Here is a 14,692-nt window from a genome sequence, read left to right on the forward strand (position 1 = left end):
ACAATCTCGCGGGGTCAGTAATATTAGTTCCATTGTACCGATGTGCAAACTGAGGTTTGGAGAGCTTGAGTATCTTATCCAAGCTATAAACAGTTCAGCTGGAATTAAAGTCCGTGTGTGTCTTATTTCAAAGTCCGTGCACTTTCTACGGCTGCTTTGTTCATTTAGTGTGGCTTCCCTGGTGGCTCAGACAGTAAAGAATCTGCCTGCAATGCGGGAACCCAGGTTTGATCCCGGGGTCGGGAAGATCCCCTGGAGAAGGAAATGGCAATGCACTCCAGTATTCTTGCCTGAAGAATTCCCTGGACAGAGGAGCCTGGCGGGCTGTACAATCCATGGGGTCACAAAGAGTTAGACGTGACTGAGTGACTAACACTAATTGGACCAGTAGCATTGGCAACACTTGACAGTTTGTTTAAAATGCATAATTCTCAGGACTTCCCGGGGGTCCAATGGCTAAAACTCTGCAGGCTTCTCAGTGTCGTGGCTTCTCTTGTTGTACAGCACAGGTTCTAGGGCTCGCAGGCCCAGTAATTGTAGCGCTCGGGCTTAGTTACCTGGTGTCATGTGGGATCTTAGTTCCAGGGCCAGGATTCGAACCTGTGTCCCCTGGACTGGACGGCGGATTCTTAACCACTGGACCACCAGGAAGTCCCTGAAGATTTTATGTTGTCACAACTGGGGCAAGGCAAGTGTGCTGCTGTCACCTGGCGGGTAGAAGCCAGACATGCTACCGACACACCTTGCGGTACACGGGGCACGCCCCGCCACAAAGAACTCTCCAGCCAAAATGCCAATAGTGACAAGGTTGAGAAACGCTGGTATTGCTGAAAGTATTGTCCATCCTCTTTGGGGCTGGGGTTTGTTTAAAGAAGAAAAACTAACAGCTTTTCACTGCAAAATTATGGCTGAAGGAATGTCACTAAAAATTTCTGTCCCTGTGGGTCAGTCTCTCATCAGTTCAGTTCAGTCACTCGGTCGTGTTCGACTCTTTGTGACCCCATGAATCGCAGCACACCAGGCCTCCCTGTCCATCACCCGGAGTTCACTCAGACTCACGTCCATCAAGTCAGTGATGCCATCCAGCCATCTCATCCTCTGTCGTCCCCTTCTCCTCTTGCCCCCAATCCCTCCCAGCATCAGAGTCTTTTCCAATGAGTCAACTCTTCGCATGAGGTGGCCAAAGTACTGGAGTTTCAGCTTCAGCATCATTCCTTCCAATGAACACCCAGGGCTGATCTCCTTTAGGTTGGACTGGTTGGATTTCCTTGCAGTCCAAGGGACTCTCAAGAATCTTCTCCAACACCACAGTTCAAAAGCATCCATTCTTCGGCACTCAGCTTTATTCACAGCCCAACTCTCACATCCATACATGACCACTGGAAAAACCATAGCCTTGACTAGACGGACCTTTGTTGGCAAAGTAATGTCTCTGCTTTTGAATATGCTATCTAGGTTGGTCATAACTTTCCTTCCAAGGAGTAAGCGTCTTTTAATTTCATGGCTGCAGTCACCATCTGCAGTGATTTTGGAGCCCAGAAAAATAAAGTCTGACACTGTTTCCCCATCTGTTTCCCATGAAGTGATGGGATTGGATGCCATGATCTTCGTTTTCTGAATGTTGAGCTTTAAGCCAACTTTTTCACTCTCCTCTTTCACTTTCATCAAGAGGCTTTTGAGTTCCTCTTCACTTTCTGCCATAAGGGTGGTGTCATCTGCATATCTGAGGTTATTGATATTTCTCCCAGCAATCTTGATTCCACCTTGTGTTTCTTCCAGTCTGGCGTTTCTCATGATGTACTCCGCATATAAGTTAAATAAGCAGGGTGATAATGTACAGCCTTGATGTACTCCTTTTCCTATTCGGAACCAGTCTGTTGTTCCATGTGCAGTTCTAACTGTTGCTTCCTGACCTGCATACAAATTTCTCAAGAGGCAGGTCAGGTGGTCTGGTATTCCCATCTCTTTCAGAATTGTCCACAGTTTATTGTGATCCACACAGTCAAAGGCTTTGGCATAATCAATAAAGCAGAAATAGATGTGTTTCTGGAACTCTCTTGCTTTTTCCATGATCCAGTGGATGTTGGCAATTTGATCTCTGGTTCCTCTGCCTTTTCTAAAACCAGCTGGAACATCAGGAAGCTCACGGTTCACATATTGCTGAAGCCTGGCTTGGAGAATTTTGAGCATTACTTTACTAGCATGTGAGATGAGTGCAATTGTGCGGTAGTTTGAGCATTCTTTGGCATTGCCTTTCTTTGGAATTGGAATGAAAACTGACCTTTTCCAGTCCTGTGGCCACTGCTGAGTTTTCCAAATTTGCTGGCATATTGAGTGCAGCACTTTCACAGCATCATCTTTCAGGATTTAACTTCAATCAGGGGTCAGTAAACTATGGCTCATATGACAAGTCCAACTCACTGCCTGTTTCTGTGCAGTCTGAGAGCTAAGAATGAGTTTTACATTTTTAAGTGACTGAAAAAAAAAGTAATAACATTTCCTCACTTGGGAAAATGATATGAAACGAAAATCTCAACATCCATAAAGAAAATTTTACTGGAAAAAAGCCATATCCATTATTTTTCATTTCAAGAAAGGCGCTTTATTTTTTTTCTTCCCCCACCACGCTGCTCAGCATGGCACGCAGAAGCTTAGTTCCCCAACCAGGGATCAAACCTGTGTCCCCTGCAGTGGAAGCTGGGAGTCTTAATCACTGGACCACCAGGGAAGTCCCAGAGTATCAGTTTTACACTTCTTTTGTTATATTTATTCCTAAATATTTTATACTTAAAAATATACATTTATTTCTTTGGCTGTACCTAGTCTTTGCTGTGGCATGTGGGATCTAGTTCCCTGACCATGGATCGAGCCCGGGCTCCCTACGCTGGGAGCGTGATGTCTTAGCCACTGGACCACCAGGGAGTCCCTATTTTATACTTTTTGATGCTATTATAAATAGCATTTCTTAATTTCATTTTCAGATTGTTCATTGCAGACATACAGAATTACATTTAATTTTTCAAATGCAGACTTCCCATATCATTTTTACTTTATTTTTCAATTAATTAATTTATTTGGCTACATTGGGTCTTAGTTGCAGCACATGGGCTCTTGTTGTGCCATGCATTTCTATGTTATAGGTCCAACAGTACATTATATACAAATAGCATTGTATATCATATACAACATTACTTTATACGATTGCATCTTATGTCACTTAAAAGTAGAAGGGAGAAAAATATATTTATACTGTCTTTTATAATTCTTTAATTACCTTTAGGGGTGTTCCTTGATTTCTTTCATTTGGATTTGAATTACTAACTGGGGTCACTTGCTTTCATCCTGAAAAACTTCCTTTAATATTTCTTGTAAGGTGGGTCTCAAAACAACAAATTCTGGTTTTGTTTATCTGGAAAAGTCTTTATTTTAACTTTATTTTTGAAAGGTCCATTTCATTTATAGCCAGCTATGTTGGATATAGAATTCCTAGTTTACAAGCTTTTTTCTTTGAGTGCTTGGAACGTTATACCACTGCCTCTGCCCTCCCTAGCTTCTGCTGAGAAGTCAGCTCTTAATCTTACTGGGTTCCCTTAAAATTGCCACGTCGTTTTTCTCTTGCTGCTTTCAGGATTTTCTCCTTGTCTAACTTTCAGCATTTTTACCATGATGTGTCTGTGAATCTCTGTGTTTGTCCTTGGAAGTAACTGAGCTTCCTGAAAATACTGGTTATTCTTTTTCAATTAATTTAGGAAGTTTCGGCCAATTTGGGGGGGATATTTTTTCTCACTCCTCTCCTTCTGGTAGTTGCATTACATATATGTTGATGCACTGAATGATCCTCACGTTTCTCTGAGGCTCAGGACATTTTTCTTCGTTCTTTTTCTCTTTACTCTTCAGCTTCCATAATCTCCATCAATCAATCTTCAAGTATACTAATTATTTCCTCTGCCAGTTGGAATGTACTTTGAGCCCCTCTAATTAATTTATTTCAGTCATTATATTTCCCAACTCCAGAATTTTAATTTGGCTCTTTTCATAATTCCTATCTCTCTTATTGGGCTTCCCTGGTGGCTCAGTGGTAAAGAATCTGCCTGCAATGCAGGAGACCTGGGTTTGAAATCCCTGAGCCGGGAAGATCCCCTGGAGAAGGAAATGGCAACCCACTCCAGTATTCTTGCCTGGGAAATCCCATGGACAGAGGAGCCTGGTGGGCTACAGTCCACGGAGTCGCAAAAAGAGTCAGTCACAAATGAGCCACTAAACAAGAACAACAATCTATTAATATTCTCTAGTTGATGCAAAAGTATCATTTTACCTTTAATCATGTTTTCCTTTAGTTCTGTGAACATATTTATAGCAACTCTAGGGAGTGGTTCTCCACCCTCACCCTGGGCATGTTGTTATTTGCTTGCTGTTGAGTAACAGTCTGGACTGTTCTAGTGAAATCTATTTCCCTCTCATGGTGTTAAGACCTATATTGTTGCTCCTCAGGGAGCCATATCTTTGGGTTTGCCCAAAGTCACCAAAAACAAGACCGGGAGCTGACTGTGGCTTAGATCATGAACTCCTTATTGCCAAATTCAGACTGAAATTGAAGAAAGTAGGGAAAACCACTAGACCATTCAGGTATGACCTAAATCAAATCCCTTATGATTATACAGTGGAAGTCAGAAATAGACTTAAGGGACTAGATCTGATAGACAGAGTGCCTGATGAACTATGAACGGAGGTTCGAACATTGTACAGGAGACAGGGATCATGACCATCCCCAAGGAAAAGAAATACAAAAAAGCAAAATGGCTGTCTGAAGGGGCCTTACAAAGAGCTGTGAAAAGAAGAGAAGCGAAAAGCAAAGGAGAAAAGGAAAGATATAAGCATCTGAATACAGGGTTCCAAAGAATAGCAAGGAGAGATAAGAAAGCCTTCCTCAGTGATCAATGCAAAGAAATAGATGAAAACAACAGAATGGGAAAGACTAGAGATCTCTTCAAGAAAATTAGAGCTACCAAGGTAACATTTCATGCAAAGATGGGCTCGATAAAGAACAGGAATAGTATGGACCTAACAGAAGCAGAAGATATTAAGAAGAGGTGGCAAGAATACACAGAAGAACTGTACAAAAAAGATCTTCATGACCCAGATAATCACGATGGTGTGATCACTGACCTAGAGCCAGACATCCTGGAATGTGAAGTCAAGTGGGCCTTAGAAAGCATCACTACGAACAAAGCTAGTGGAACTGATGGAATTCCAGTTGAGCTATTTCAAATCCTGAAAGATGATGCTGTGAAAGTGCTGCACTCAATATGCCAGCAAATTTGGGAAACTCAGCAGTGGCTACAGGACTGGAAAAGGTCAGTTTTCATTCCAATCCCAAAGAAAGGCAATGTTCAAACTACCGCACAATTGCACTCATCTCACATGCTAGTAAAGTAATGCTCAAAATTCTCCAAGCCAGGCTTCAGCAATACGTGAACCATGAACTTCCTGATGTTCAAGCTGGATTTAGAAAAGGCAGAGGAACCAGAGATCAAATTGCCAACATCTGCTGGATCATGGAAAAAGCAAGAGAGTTCCAGAAAAACATCTATTTCTGCTTTATTGATTATGCCAAAGTCTTTGACTGTGTGGATCACAATAAACTGTGGACAATTCTGCAAGAGATGGGAATACCAGACCACCTGACCTGCCTCTTGAGAAATCTGTATGCAGGTCAGGAAGCAACAGTTAGAACTGGACATGGAACAACAGACTGGTTCCGAATAGGAAAAGGAGTACGTCAAGGCTGTATATTGTCACCCTGCTTATTTAACGTATATGCAGAGTACATCATGAGAAATACTGGGCTGGAAGAAGCACAAGCTGGAATCAAGATTGCTGGGAGAAATATCAATAACCTCAGATATGCAGATGACACCACCCTTATGGCAGAAAGTGAAGAGAAACTCAAAAGCCTCTTGATGAAAGTGAAAGAGGAGAGTGAAAAAGTTGGCTTAAAGTTCAACTTATTGCCAAATTCAGACTGAAATTGAAGAAAGTAGGGAAAACCACTAGACCATTCAGATATGACCTAAATCAAATCCCTTATGATTATACAGTGGAAGTGAGAAATAGATTTAAGGAACTAGATCTGATAGATAGAGTGCCTCATGAACTATGGATGGAGGTTCGTGACTTTGTACAGGAGACAGGGATCAAGACCATCCCCATGGAAAAGAAATGCAAAAAAGCAAAATGGCTGTCTGAAGGGGCCTTACAAAGAGCTGTGAAAAGAAGAGAAGCGAAAAGCAAAGGAGAAAAGGAAAGATATAAGCATCTGAATGCAGAGTTGCAAAGAATAGCAAGAAGAGATAAGAAAGCCTTCCTCAGTGATCAATGCAAAGAGATAGAGGAAAACAACAGAATGGGAAAGACTAGAGATCTCTTCAAGAAAATCAGAGATACCAAGGGAACATTTCATGCAAAGATGGGCTCGATAAAGGACAGAAATGGTATGGACCTAACAGAAGCAGAAGATATCAGGAAGAGGTGGCAAGAATACACAGGAGAACTGTACAAAAAAGATCTTCATGACCCAGATAATCACGATGGTGTGATCACTGACCTAGAGCCAGACATCCTGGAATGTGAAGTCAAGTGGGCCTTAGAAAGCATCACTACGAACAAAGCTAGTGGAGCTGATGGAATTCCAGTTGAGCTATTTCAAATCCTGAAAGATGATGCTGTGAAAGTGCTGCACTCAATATGCCAGCAAATTTGGAAGACTCAGCAGTGGCCACAGGACTGGAAAAGGTCAGTTTTCATTCCAATTCCAAAGAAAGGCAATGCTCAACCTACCGCACAATTGCACTCATCTCACACGCTAGCAAAGTAATGTTCAAAATTCTCCAAGCCAGGCTTCAGCAGTACGTGAACCATGAACTTCCTGATGTTCCAGCTGGTTTTAGAAAAGGCAGAGGAACCAGAGATCAAATTGCCAACATCTGCTGGATCATGGAAAAAACAAGAGAGTTCCAGAAAAACATCTATTTCTGCTTTATTGACTATGCCAAAGCCTTTGACTGTGTGGATCACAATAAACTGTGGACAATTCTGAAAGAGATGGGAATACCAGACCAGCTGACCTGCCTCTTGAGAAACCTATATGCAGGTCAGGAATCAACAGTTAGAACTGGACATGGAACAACAGACTGGTTCCAGATAGGAAAGGGAGTACGTCAAGGCTGTATATTGTCACCCTGCTTATTTAACTTATATGCAGAGTACATCATGAGAAACGCTGGATTGGAAGAAGCACTAGCTGGAATCAAGATTGCCAGGAGACATATCAATAACCTCAGATATGCAGATGACACCACCCTTATGGCAGAAAGTGAAGAGGAACTCAAAAGCCTCTTGATGAAAGTGAAAGAGGAGAGTGAAAAAGTTGGCTTAAAGCTCAACATTCAGAAAACGAAGATCATGGCATCCAGTCCCACCACTTCATGGGAAATAGATGGGGAAACAGTGGAAACAGTGTCAGACTTTATTTTTCTGGGCTCCAAAATCACTGCAGATGGTGACTGCAGCCATGAAATTAAAAGACGCTTACTCCTTGGAAGGAAAGTTATGACCAACCTAGATAGCATATTCAAAAGCAGAGACATTACTTTGCCAACAAAGGTCCGTCTAGTCAAGGCCATAGTTTTTCCTGTGGTCATGTATGGATGTGAGAGTTGGACTGTGAAGAAGGCTGAGCACCAAAGAATTGATGCTTATGAACTGTGGTGTTGGAGAAGACTCTTGAGAGTCCCTTGGACTGCAAGGAGATCCAACCAGTACAATCTGAAGGAGATCAGCCCTGGGATTTCTTTGGAGGGAATGATTCTGAAGCTGAAACTCCAGTACTTTGGCCACCTCATGCAAAGAGTTGACTCATTGGAAAAGACTCTGATGCTGGAGGGTTTGGGGGCAGGAGGAGAAGGGGACGACAGAGGATGAGATGGCTGGATGGCATCACTGACTCGATGGACGTGAGTCTGAGTGAACTCCGGGAGCTGGTGATGGACAGGGAGGCCTGGCATGCTGAGATTCATAGGGTCACAAAGAGACGGACACGACTGAGCGAATAAACTGAACTGAACTGAACTGAAAGTCACCCATAATAACAATGGTCTTAGTAGGACACTCTTCCTCTCTTTCCCTGATCACACCAAACTGTTGAAAGTTAAAGTGTTAGTGGATGTCCAACTCCTTATGACCCCTAGGACCGCCAGGGTTCTCTGTTCATGAGATTCTCCAGGCAAGAATACTGGACTGGGTATCCATTCCCTTCTCCAGGATATCTTCCCAATCCTGGGATCAAATCCAGGTCTCCCTCACTGCAAGCAGATTCTTTACCATCTGAGTCACCAGGGAAGCACCCAACTGTTACACTCCACTATTGTGATATATTGCTCTATTATTTCCAACAATACCCTAGAGCATAACTTGTTCTACAAAGTAATCCAATCAAAAGGTGGCTCTTCTGAAAGAACCATTTCTGAGATATTTTTTTTTTCCTGATGAGGAGGGCTCTTTCCAGCTGTCTTACTCTCCTGCAAACTAGCTGCCTACAGTAGTATCTTCATTAAATCCACAGATCTCCTTCCAATTGCCTTTCACCAAAACCTTCCCAGTTCTGGAGAGCACCCTTAGGCGTAAATTTCTCCAGTCTCTACTGCAAATAGGACTTCCCTGATGGCTCAGAGGATAAAGCATCTGTCTGCAATGCAGGAGACCTGGGTTCGATCCCTGGGTTGGGAAGATCCCCTGGAGAAGGAGATGGCACCCCACTCCAGTACTATTGCCTGGAAAATCCCATGGACGGAGGAGCCTGGTAGGCTACAGTCCATGGGGTCGCAGAGTCAGACCTGATTTTCACTACTGCAAATGAAGTCTTTTGGGAAGAGATTAGAAGCTAAGGGTTTTAAAGCCTGCTTCTCCCTCCAGGCAAAATCTCTGAGCTCTAGATAGAAGTTGGGGTGGGGGTGGGGTGGGGTGTGGGGGGTGGGCGGGGGGTGTCAGTTTGAAGTCGTCTCAGTTTGTCTCTCTGGGTTGGTACCACCCATCTCACAAACTGAAGATGGGGATAGAACCACTGGGAATCCAGTATTCTTGGTAAGCAACACCCAGAGTACACAGGACTGAGCCTCAGTATCAAGCAGCCTTGGGCAGGAGAAGCCCTAAAGTAATGCTCCTTCTCGGAAGAAAGCTGTCCGACTGGGAGCTAGGGAGGGGAGGGAGCTCAGTGTCCTGGGTTGCAGCCGTCCAGAGCTGAAAGCAGGAAGGTGGCAGTGGTCTTGGTTCATATATTAATACCGCCAACTCCTGGGACTTTCCCTGTGGCCCAATGGTTAAGACTCTGCTCTTTTACTGCAGGGGGCGTGGATTCCCGGTTGGGGAACTAAGATAAGGCATGCCTCGCGGCCAAAACAAAAACAAATACCAAACTCTTGCCTTTCTTACCGAATTTTCATCGATTTTCTTGAGTAGATGTTTTTTCACCTGATGCTTGCCCTTAGGACAATTTCCAGAGGGGTTAATCTGAGTTGTTTGGAGAATTAAGTGAATGAATGTCAGACACTTAAGTATTCAATAAATGATACCTATTACAGGACAGAAACTGTATGGAAAGTTTAAGATACCATCACTTTCCTCAAAGAATTTTCTCTAGAAAAGTTAGGCTGTGAAAAAGGGAAACAATATAGACTTTCCCAACGAGATGCAACTTTTAACACCTATGATTTATTATATCATCTTATAAAGTTGAAACTCTAAAGAGCCGGAGCTTAAGCGTGACACGGAGAACTAGAATTCGCTACCACGGATGCTTTAGACTTATGCTGTAACAATGAATGAAAACCTTCAGGAAGTGCTTCCAAACCCGAAAGCCCCATTGAAAAAAAGCAGTAATTATCTTTAACGTGAGGATTTGGGCCTAGATGGCCCCTTCCGGATCTGGCCGACTCTATCTTTGCCCAGAGATGATATAAACAGAATCCCGAAGCTTCCACCTTGACTGTCACCGCGGCAAGGGCGCCCGGGTCGGTGCCGGACCCAAACCAGGGCCGGATCCCAAAGGGCTCGCCTTCGCCGCAGCCCGTCGGGGCTGCAGGAGACTTACCTCGCAATTGAACTCCATCTCCGCGTCCATGGTGACGATCCGCACGGTGAATGTCTTAGGCTGCTTCCTCTTGAGCGAGCTGAAGCTCATTCGGGAAGCGATGGCCCCGGCCATGGCGCGGGGCTTAGGCGCAGGACCCTCGCGCCCCGAAGCCTGCACTCGGGACCTTTTAGCCTCCCTGGAGGAGGCGCACAGGCCTCAGGGCCACCATGGTGGCCGGCCGGCCGGCCCGAGAGCTGTCTGAGCGGCGCGGGCCCCCAGCGGCCAGCATGGGCCGCGAGGACCCTGCCCAGGAACGGAAAGGGGAGTCCCGGAGGCGGACTCTGACGGCCCCGGGCAAGGATCGCGACCGAGGACCGACGGGGAGGGCACGGCCCGGCTCTCCGGGACTCGGGCCGGGGACGCTGGGAACGCCCGCGGACGGGGCCCCTAGACGGCGGCTTCCCAGAGCCCGCGCGCCTCTCAGCGGCCGACGGAGGTCTCAGGGCCGCGCTGCAGCCGGGCGCGCACGTGCGCGCGTGGCTGTCACCGTCCTCGCTCCGCGCGCCCGCGGGAAGCGTCCCCTCCCCGCAGCCCTCGGCCTGCTCCCCGCCCCGCCCTCCGGCCCCCAAGATCACTACACACGACGCAACCAAACCCGGTTGCTGCCGCCGGATACCGCGGTTGGCTGAGCGCTCCGAAGGAGACGGGACTTTCCCGCTGTGTCCCACCCTCTTCAGCATCACTTCACCAATCGGAAGTTCAGATCTAAACTGAAGGCGCGGGCCTTGGCTCGCCGTTGAGTGGCTGCGGTGGCAGTCACTCCGAACGCTTTTGTTTTCTAAGGGGTACGCCTACTCTAGCAAGACTGGTTGAGGTGTCTGAGCCCCGCCGACCCTTTCCCGGGGAAACACGTAGAGGCTGGTACCCGGGCGCGGGAGGCGCTCACCCCCTGTTCCCGTGAGGGACTGCCCTTCGGACCAAGTCGGCGCCAGGTGTGGCGCCCCAGGGGATCGTGTTTCGGACACCGGGTGGATAAGCCTGTTGAACACTTAAAATTAGTTACGTGTGCTGACCTCTGTGTTTCTCAAACTCAATCACTTGTGGAGGCCGTTTAGGTAGCCAGCACTTACCGCCCTCCACCGGAATCCTTCTGCTTCTTTTTAGGGAGAAATTCTAATTATTACCGAGGGTTATTGTTGTTCTTCAGTCGCTAAGTCGTGTCGGAGTCTTTGAAATCCCAAGGAGGGAGGTGGGTAATAATTGTACCTACCCCACGGGATTGTTGAGGCGTATAAAGCTTTAGGACGTGGCTGGTCATTTTAGGTCGAATCCTATGAAATTGCTCTTTTTGTAGATACTTTCCCCACCCCCTCCACCCCCGCCCCATGAAAGTATTCTGGGGGAATTCCTTGGCAGTCTAGTGGTTAGGATTATGGGCTTTCACTGTGGGAGTTCAGTACCTGGTCAGGGAACTAATATCCTGCAGGCTGCTGGGGCGTAGCCAAACAAAAGGAAAGAAGAAAGCATTTTTCACTTTTTACTCTGTGATTCCCAGTTTGGGACCATAAACATATGTTTTACTGTCATCAAGAGTTATATGGATGTGTGTGTGTGTGTGAGAGAGAGAGAGAGATGGGGGAATATAGTTTTCTTTATTTAAAACAATGTTCAATTTTAAATGAGACTTAATGGTTGAATACCTGAATGGCTGAACGAAACACATTCCACAAATGTTAGCCGTTAGCATCACCCCCTCCTACAGGTGAAGAAACAGAAAGTCAGCATGACAGAGTTACTTGCTGGCTATTATACACATAGTGAGAGGCAAAGCTGGGACTCAAACCCAAGCCTGTCCCACCAGAGGCTGCTGGTCTTTTACTCTGCTCTCCTCCCCTGGTTGTTCAGGCGCTAAGTCGTGTCCAACTCTGCGACCCCATGGACTGCAGCACACCAGGCTTCCCTGTCCTTCACCATGTCCTAGAATTTGCTCAGATTCACATCCCTTGAGTCAGTGATGCCATCCATCTCATCTCTGCTGCCTCCTCCTCCTGCCCTCAACCTTTCCCAGCATCGGGGTCTTTTCCAATGAGTTGGCTGTTCGCATCAGATGGCCAAAGTATTGGTGCTTCAGCATCAGTTTTCCCAATGACTATTCAGGGTCAATTTCTTTTAGGATTGACTGGTTTGATCTCCTTGCTGTCCAAGGGACTGACTCTCAAGAGTCTTCTCCAGCACCACAGCTCTAAAGCATCAATTCTTCGGCACTCAGCTTTCTTTATGGTCCAACTCTGACATCTGTGCATGACTCCTGGAAAAACCATTGGTGGCTTATAAATTGCCTGTTTCAGCCCTGAGATGGTGAACTACAGTTCTAGAGCACTTAGCGAAGGCTGTTGCTCTAACTATACTAATAGCATAACTTTGCTCTTCCCTGTGGGCCCCTGTGGTGCCTGTGAAGCACCCGCCAGGCCACAGGAATCATTGGCTGGCACACCCGGCAAGGCTGCCAGGCTGCTTTGGGGGAACTTTATGTCCTGCCAACTGCTAGCAAATTTCCCCACCAAACTGATTGTTTAGGGCACTGTGGGCTTAGCGTGGGAGTGTCTTTATTTTCATTGCTTTGGTTCATCCCTGTAGGTGGGAAAACCAGGCTGGATTCTCCTATAGGCTCCCCATAGGGACGACTAATCAGGGCTTTAACCCAGGGCCAAGATTGCTGGCAGAAAATAAGTGACTTTGGGAACCCACTGAGAAGTAGCATGAGGAGGTAGATCAGAGAGCAGGGACTAAAGATGACAGTAATGGCCAGTAATAGCTTATTTTTATGGAAGGCGTACTGGGAGCTAAGCGCTGGGCTAATTGGCCAAACATACCATTGAGATTCTTGGGGGACCTCCAGGCAGATGTGTGGGTCTGGACCTCAGAAGGAAGGCCAGGGCCATGAGTCAAAATAGATGTGGTAGAATATTATGCTGGCATTAAAAGTGCTGTTCACAAAGAATAAATAGAGACGGTAATAGCAGGTAGCAGATAAGGTTTTGAGAAGGAAAAACTTAGGTAGGGCTCACTAAGAAAGACCTGACATACAGACACCAGTTACTAAATATCTGTTGGATGAATAAGGGACGGACATGAGGAAATACAGTCTCAAACTATGGGAACAATGTTAATAGCTGGCATATATTTAAGTGCTTACATAAGGTACTTTGCAAAGTGCTATGAATTCTTTACTTCTGATCTTTATCAAAACCCAGCTTGGTAGGTATATATCCCTTGTTTATATGTAGGGAAACTGGATAAGGGTGAAATGAAGTAATTTACCCCAAAGCATGATTGGTAGATTTGCAATGTGCATATAGGACTGTTTTAATCCAGATCTCACCTGACTTATATTTTGTTCCTTCATTCTTTCAGAAGATCAGTGGTGTTCCAAGTGACATCTTTTCCCTCCAAGAGGGCATTTGGCAGTGTCTGGAGATTTTTTTTTTGGCTGTGACAACCAGGAGGTGCTGACTGTCCCCTATATGGGAAGGTCAAGGTTGTGCAACCTGGGACCTAAGACTTCTGAGGTCATAGCTGGGATATTCCAACGTGCCTCCCTGAAGCACTGAGCCTGGATGAAAGCATCTGCAGATAACAGCTCCCACCTGAATAAGGGTGAGTGAGAGCCTACAAGGCCTCAGGACCCTTGTAGAGAGCTCAGTGGTGCTCTCTCTCTTCATTTTGGGCCTGGGGTTGAAGATCCTTGAATTTGCCCAGGCTGTCACCTGCAGTGTTGGAAGCAAGCCGACCTGAGTAGGAATTTCTACCTTACCTTGACCTTGGGCATAATTTAGTTTCTCTGAGCCTCAGTTACCTCATCTGTAAAAATGGGCATAATAATATGACATGTTTAAAAGCCTCTCTTAAATGCAAATTAATATTTATTGAGTGCCCTCTGTGTCTAACGTGCTGTGTAACCTTGAAAAGGTCTTTACCATTTCTGGACCTCCATTTTATCCACACTTAAAATGGGGAGAATAAGGGGACTTACCAGTGGTTCAGTGGTTAAGAATCTGCCTTGCAATGCAGGGGAAGTGGGTTCAACCCCTGGCTGGGCAACTAAGATCCCACAGGCCACGGGCAACTGAGCCCACACGCCACAACTATTGAGCCTGTGTGCCCTGGAGCCTACATCAGCTAAGACCCAACATAGCCAAATAAATAAATAATTTTTTATTTTTTAATGAGGAGAATAGGAAATGGGATTGCAAATAGCAAAGCCTCACAGCACACATAAGTGGAACTTTAACTGGGGTTCATTTTCGTATGCATGCATTTGATTTAATTCTCATGATTATGTAGGTTATTATGCCCATTTGACTGTTAAGAAAACAGAGGGACCCAAAGCTGAGTGATTGTCCAAAGACTACACAACCAAACAGAGAAACCACCTGGATCCCAAACCCAGGTTTTTAGCCTGGGCCCATAGACTTCCAAGGACAGCGTGCTGCAGGTTACAAGGGGTCCTGTCTACAGCAGGCGCTGAAAAGCAACTGCCTAAAATTCATGCTTATGCTTATTCAT

General features: G+C 45.7%; 1 protein-coding gene across 4 annotated transcripts in view; it reads right to left on the reverse strand.

The window, feature by feature from the left end:
* Positions 1 to 10,742, reverse strand: part of NF2 (NF2, moesin-ezrin-radixin like (MERLIN) tumor suppressor) — a 74,525-nt gene extending 63,783 nt beyond the window's left edge. For 3 of the 4 annotated variants that reach the window (XM_006069855.3, XM_044929979.1, XM_044929978.1), the window contains exon 1: positions 10,145 to 10,741. In XM_006069855.3, the coding sequence (XP_006069917.3) occupies positions 10,145 to 10,258 (114 nt within the window). In that variant the 5' untranslated portion in view covers positions 10,259 to 10,741. Of the gene's footprint in view, positions 1 to 10,144 lie in introns of all 4 variants that reach the window. The other variant, XM_044929980.2, reaches the window with a different exon arrangement.
* Between the last annotated feature and the right edge of the window lie 3,950 nt (positions 10,743 to 14,692).

Source organism: Bubalus bubalis, chromosome 17 (genome assembly GCF_019923935.1).
Source record: "Bubalus bubalis isolate 160015118507 breed Murrah chromosome 17, NDDB_SH_1, whole genome shotgun sequence".
NCBI lineage: Eukaryota > Metazoa > Chordata > Mammalia > Artiodactyla > Bovidae > Bubalus > Bubalus bubalis.